Below are 6,875 nucleotides of genomic sequence, written 5' to 3' on the forward strand. Positions count from 1 at the left end.
TCGAATTAAACATAATATTTTAGTATTATGCACTATTTCTATATGCATTGTCATACGACCCACGGCCACAAAGGAGAAATAATGATTTCATTGAGTTAAAAAAACCGCCTAGAGAGGGTCACTATCGGTGTCGAGGGACGATCATTTACATGTAATGGAAATGCCCAGATTGGTAAGAAAACCTTAAATCATGTCCTTTGCTAGCTCTCCGATGCAAAAGACGGGGTTTTTAAACTGTAAACTAGAAGCATTTTACATCTATCAAATCAGTCTCTTAGTCAACTAAGCAAATTTATCTTACTAAATGTAAGCATATTTGTGTTGGCCAATGACAATCGAGGATTTTTTAAATTTTCTCTTTCATAAATTTTACGAAGCACGATTTTAACGTTAACGTTTCATCAGGTAAATTTCAGACAGTCCATTGTTCCAACAAAACTTATTTCTTAAACTTGTGTCCGTAGTAAACGCTAGCATACTTTTGGTGTTTGTACTTTATGTGACAAAATAATTTTATGTAGGTCGATTCTGACCATGCACCAATTAAAACCATATTAATAAGAGTCCAAGATTATCTTTAGATCAGTTCATCGCCGAAATTGCTCAGATATCGGGTTACTAGGACTTATCAGGCTCGCTATATTGGGCATGAGCTATGCGAAAATGTTGCCTTAACCAATCAACAATTACGTCGTTAATATCACCCACCTAAAAAAGCAATATTGTTTCAACGCAGCTGTTGTTTTGAAACAATTTTGTCGATAAAGGGAAACAACTAAATGCAGCTGTCGACCACGTCGCATGTTGTTTTCCTCAAGGTTTTATATCGATTAGATAAAGCTTTTGGTACTTTATTATCTCGTATCAATAAGACCCATTACAAAAGTGTAATTGTTAGATGACTGGTAAATACACGTACACTATCAAACAGAAGTGACGCTCTCATATCAAATATTTTTAATGTTACAATTCGTGCAGGCAGCGAGAAAAGAAACAACCTTGGATGAGTATGGACGGTTTACAATGTCAGAAATATCTATATTTAACAACGCTGCAAAGAGAGCAGGTTGTAATTTCAAATTAACAGCTGAACGTAAGGATTTTATTCATAGGACTCTTGAATTGTTATGCAAAATTATACTTTCCTGGTAATCAATTTACAAATAGCACGTTAAACACGACTGATTCTACTTATTCACCGGCCTTCATCCGAAAGTGTTTTCGATGGGAAAAGGCCAAATGTGTCCCGACTGTATATCGTAGTCGAAATGAGTGAGCACTTACCTAATCACATGCATTGTTTGCTGTAGCTTTATTTGGTAAATCGTGAACTAACCGATCATCAAGACAGTTAACGACGAATGGATTACACTTATAACCATGGAAAGAGAGCCTAAATAATAATAATACAGGAGCTTCTATCTCGGTATTCTGTGTGTATCTGTCTGTAGGCTTATCTATCCGTCCGTCAGTGTCTTACATACCTCGACATCTATTTCAGTCTACCTTGAATAATTTCATACTTATATATATATATACTTATGACGTTGGGTAAATACCAGGTTTAACAAAACCTCTTATCGTTAAATGTTGCTTGGTTATTTCTGGAATTTACCTCACGACTATCGTTGTTCTTCTTTTGCCGTTTCAGTTATTGTTTGAGCGATTCAATTCATTGCAGATGTGATCAGCGTAGTGTAGAAGGCACGGAATGGTTTTGCCGACCGTTGTAAATTACAGTTTAACTTTCAGATTCCTATGTCAAAGTGCATCTCATGGTACAAAACAAGCTCGTTATGGGCAAGAAAACAGAAATCATAAAAAAGAACAGCAACCCTGTCTTCAATGAATCGTTCACCTTCAAGCTTCCAGTTGTCTCCCTTGACACGGCAAACATCACTATCACCGCTATGAAACACCAGACGGGATACAAAGGTTCGCATAGTTGGTTTAATTTACTTTAAATTTTCATTTTCACTGACCGTGTAAAGGCAGTTAGTTTACTTTAGTTTTTTTTCTTGACGTGCAAAGGGGGTAAAGGCGACAAATTCAATGAAGTGCAAGGGGGAGGTCAATGCAAGGCGGTAAATTCACTGGCATGAAAGGGCGGTTAATTTAACAGACCATACAAAGACAGTTCAATCAATGACGTGCAAAGGCGGGTATATTCACTGACGTACAAAGGCGGTAAATTCACTGACCGAGCGTTAAGCCGGTTAATTCACTGTCGAGCAAAGGCTGTATATCCACTGACTGTGCAATGATGTTAACTCCAAAATATATTGATAAATATTTTTATAGTTGTTTTATTTGTGTCCATCTAATAGCTCTAATTCTCTGTTTCTATCATTTCTGTATCCTTTAAAATCACTAAGTTGCATCCATTAAGTGTATTTCAAATGCTTATACATATATAATGACTAGCAGTACCTAGCTGCTTTTGTTTACTTCCCAGATAAGATGATCGGCAAGGTGACTATTGGCTCGTTCATGTTCGCAAGGGGGAAGGAACTTTAGCACTGGAATGAAACTGTGGCAAACCAAAAGGAACAAGATGCAAGTTGCATACTTTAGTCTCGTGAAAATAAACTATGCTCGTTTTGGAATTATTTACAAAATTCATTGTGACATTCCGCCAGAAACATGTCTGTATGGTTTTACTTTGCCGATGAGTGTCTATATTTGTGTTAAATTTTCAATCCTGTTTTCGCATCTGCATATTCTACACGTACACGCGATTATTTATAAAAATCCTTTTGTAATAACCAGGCAACTAAATCCGGTTTTAGTCTCTCTATTTAAAAATGAATTCGCTCTATTAACAGTGGCCCGCTCTATTCAACAGTGTGCTAGCTCTATTCGATATTGAACTTTCTATATCTGTAATGAACATGCTCTTAACAACAGAGAGCTTACTTTAGTGAACTTGCTCTATTACAATTGAACTTTCTCTATTTAATAGGGAACTTGCTATATGAAAAAGTGAACTTGCTCTATATGATAGTAATTTTTGTCTGTACAATAGTCTACTTCCTCCATTCAATAGTGCGCGTGCTATATTCAATTGTGCTCTATTCAAAATTGAACTTGCTCTTTAGAGAACTTCCATTCCACTCACAATTATTACTTTTCAAACAAACGTTTAACCTATTTTATTATTTTACAGAGTTACCTATATTTGTACATAAAATGTAATTTTCTAAATTGACATATTTCTGACACAAGATCAGCTATGTATACATTATGTTTTGACAGAGCCTGGTGAAATAATATGTATCAGTCTGTTTTGATTATCAATATAACACGTGTATTTTTGCTTTGCCTTATAATTTTACGGGTATAACGTCATCAGTTTTGCTTAAAATTAAGGGCAATAAAGAAGCAAGTAATCTTTTAACGCAATTTGTCTTGTTACAATATCAGTTGTTTCTCATTTGCCCTGTCCCAATTCTGACAAGTTTATCCCTAATGACGAAATTAATATTTATATTCAAAGGCGAACATGGTATTATTGTAATCACTTATTATCGAAGATTGTAAATACAAATACACTCTTGGAAAAATTGTGCAGTGCCATAGCTCGCCTAAGCCCGAATTGCTAATGACGAAGCTATTGTCTGTTGTTCATCGTCATGAAATGCTCCATACCTATCGTGGTGTTTCCTTGAAAAGTTGCAAGGATGGACCATGACCTTCAACACTTTATATATAGAGATAAAAAACCCGCTGGCGTCAAGTCATGCACAGCCTATCACTCATTTGTGTAAAAACTAATGAAGATGAATTATACTTGCCGATAACCGCAGCGTCTGTTTCATTAAATTTTCTCAGAAACACTGACTAGTTATCCACTATATGTTTTGCAAATGATTTTCCTTTTATTGCCAGAATAAAATATACCGTTGAGGTTATTTCTCAGGTGTACGTGAATAATCAAAGGTTTTGTTGAGAATTTGTTTTATAATATTAGATTGGCCATCGTTTTTGCCAATAAAGATGATCTAATGAAACGATTTGTCTGAGCTCAACGTATTGTCAGCAGTTAATTGTCCCATGCATCATACAATAATTGATTCGGCAATCATATCAAGGTATTGACAATTACTGTCACAATTGCTTTCCGTTTCACTAAGAATGTTTCTGAGTAATGTATAACCTTGGGGTATAAACATCAAAACGTGCTTCATATAATACCCCGCTGGAGTGAATATTAAAATGCATCTTCAATGCATCCATATTCCAACTGACTATCAATTCAAAGGCCTTGAAATTGTTAAAATATCTCAAAATTAATTTATGAAAATTTTTCGTTTATTTTAAAGTTTATGTGCTGTATATTTTCCTTCAGATTAATCAAATGTTGTGAGTATTGTTATGAAATCTGGTAATAATAGGAGATGATTTTTCAACAAGAGTCTAACGATAGGGAATAAATTAACGAATTCCTTGAAATGTCATTATTGACATGAAAATTCCAAAGTTAACACATATGATTCAATACAGCCAACACGAATAACTTAATCTTATTTTTTACTAGTATGAACTCAACCCTACACTTAATCTATCTGTGTCCTGGGAGACGTAACAAATGATATTTTCTTGTTGCATGTCTACTATGTACCAATGGGTACGTATGTACGGTGACGATAAATCTCTCCGGTTACTATAATATTGTCACTATAGTATTGGAAAGAGTTTCATTGTTCTTACAAATGCTCTTATTTGGAACACACGGCACACGTGAGCTCACGTCCATTGACGTATGGGGGACACCTGAGCGACCCACATGAGGCTTCGACGAAGTAGAATAGCCGCCCGTTCTCATCCTTGCCACCTCCCATGAGTACTTCCGGTCTAGCATCCATACATGTGAACCGAGATGCACCCGCATGATCCGAATGTTCGGCCGAGAGATATCCATTGTACTCTAGTGTCCATCCATCGTAGCACATGTTCCTCGCCGGAAGTAGCATGACGCTGGACCGTGCTGTCCGACAAACGGCGCACGGGACGTCCTTGTCGAATGGATCGGTTCCAAAGAATTTCCCGCGTTCTCTATGGGTAAATTGGTATTCAGCACCGTACATGTACGCACCAGACTGAGTTGAATCCTCATATACATCCCATAACGGATCATTGGGCAGACATAGTACATCAGCAGCCCCTCCTGTAACTGAGTAGTGTGAACCGCCTGCATACCCATCATACACCAGCTCCGTCCCATTCCCTGGACACGAAGTCCGACCCCACCGGATGTAAACCGTGCCGCTCCCACCAAGAGAAAAAATGGATTCCACTGAGTTCATCTTTACCAAGAGCGTCTGTATCTCAGAGTTGTGTTGCTCCAAAGTTTCTATATAAAACAAAAATTACATATGAAAATGACAATACTAGTTACTGGTTTTGATTTTGATCATTTACTAAATGAACCTGAGCTTAAAAAGCCTTTTTTTCTCTGAATCTAAATACCAGCAAAATGAGTACTTTGTGTCTAAGAATCAAGACAGACACATATATTGATAACTTTGTCGGCGTCTTTTTCGTTACACTTTCATTTCCGAACAATATCTACTGCATGTAGAGTATTCGGACTTCATATGCAAACTGGTCATGGTCAGAAGATGACCTCTATTGATCTTGAGATATATTTATATCAAAGGTCATGGTCACCTTCCTTATAAGATAAAGGCGCGTTCGTTTCAGATCAATAACTTCTCAACGACTTGGTGCCGAGTGATCTAATTTGGAATGCACATTGTTCACGGTCAGTAAATGATCTTATTGATTTCGGGTCATGGTAAAATTAAGACAAGCTACAAGCGTTTAGGAGCCAATCAATATATTTTGAGCGACTGACAGTTTTTTGAATTATGTATGGACAATGGTCTTGGCCAGTAGTTAAGCCATATTTAGTCTACGTCAAAAGTTCAGGCTCATGATGCTTTTTACTAGAAACAGCGTGATCCCGCAGGCGAAACACCCGATCTGCGGAAGTCTAGTTTAATATAAATACGTAACTATTTTTCTGCTGTTCTTATAAAGAAACGTTACGAAAAAGAGAATTTACACTCACGGCTTGCGCTTGCCCGTATCTCCTTTATGACGTCCTCCTGCTTGCGGATTGTCTCCCGCATTAGCGATTGTGCCGTCTCCAGAGCGACGAGCTTGGAGAGCACCTTGTAGTCGAAGTCAAACCTCGAGGTGCATATGGGTTCCTGGGTCGCGGGATCTCCTGACTGGAAGGCGGCAACATTAAACAACATCATTAACGTTATAAAAATGCTGCAACTCTCGTGAAACACTGTTTGTCGCATATTTATCCTTCATTTAAGTAACTGTGATATTATCGCGCAAAATCCAATCGGCGTATGCGGTTGCTACTTCTGAGCGAGAGCTAGAGCTGAGCTAATTTGTTTGAAATTACCTTCCTACGTATACTTTTATATATATATCGTTTTCTGTAAATACAATTAGGGGAATATCATAAAGAGTCCTGTTTATGTTGGCCAATGCGCAACGGGCTCGATTTTACCGATAAACATTGCAATTTTACAAGAACATATGTTTGCTAGTTGCAGGCAAAGCTGTAGATTTGGTGTTTCGGATTATTTTATCTGAGAGATGGCGAGAAAATACATTTTATGTTTTTTTAGATGATGAGATTCTGACATTTAAAAATGATCGATAAGTGCGCCCAAAGACTTAATTTCTTAAACACGTACACGTTTATAACATCCCAATTATAATCGTCTAACCTTGCCTGCAAGTGAGCATTTCGTGGAATTTCCGGGCGGTTACCATGACAACGAGTAGTTCGTGCAGGCTTTTGGCGATCACCACGTCGGTTATTGACACAGGTGTGCAAACTGTTGGAA

General features: G+C 37.4%; 1 protein-coding gene across 1 annotated transcript; it reads right to left on the reverse strand.

Annotated features, from left to right (window-relative positions):
* Positions 1-3,890: 3,890 nt before the first annotated feature.
* On the reverse strand, positions 3,891-6,488 carry LOC128224279 (uncharacterized). Its single transcript, XM_052934091.1, has 2 exons — positions 6,074-6,488; positions 3,891-5,353 (listed from the first exon to the last, which is right to left on the reverse strand). The coding sequence occupies exons 1-2, from the start codon at positions 6,312-6,314 to the stop codon at positions 4,719-4,721; spliced, it is 876 nt and encodes a 291-aa protein (XP_052790051.1). The 5' UTR covers positions 6,315-6,488; the 3' UTR covers positions 3,891-4,718.
* Positions 6,489-6,875: the final 387 nt, after the last annotated feature.

The sequence above is a fragment of the Mya arenaria genome, chromosome 2, assembly GCF_026914265.1.
Source record: "Mya arenaria isolate MELC-2E11 chromosome 2, ASM2691426v1".
Lineage (NCBI taxonomy): Eukaryota > Metazoa > Mollusca > Bivalvia > Myida > Myidae > Mya > Mya arenaria.

What these genes read in the sequence shown, in the direction of transcription:
- LOC128224279 (XM_052934091.1), bottom strand. Translation starts at nt 6,314, where the DNA reads ATGCGACAAACAGTGTTTCACGAGAGTTGCAGCATTTTTATAACGTTA. An exon ending in GATACGGGCAAGCGCAAGCC is followed by an intron (nt 5,354 to 6,073) that starts GTGAGTGTAAAT and finishes TGTTTTATATAG; the next exon opens with AAACTTTGGAGCAACACAAC.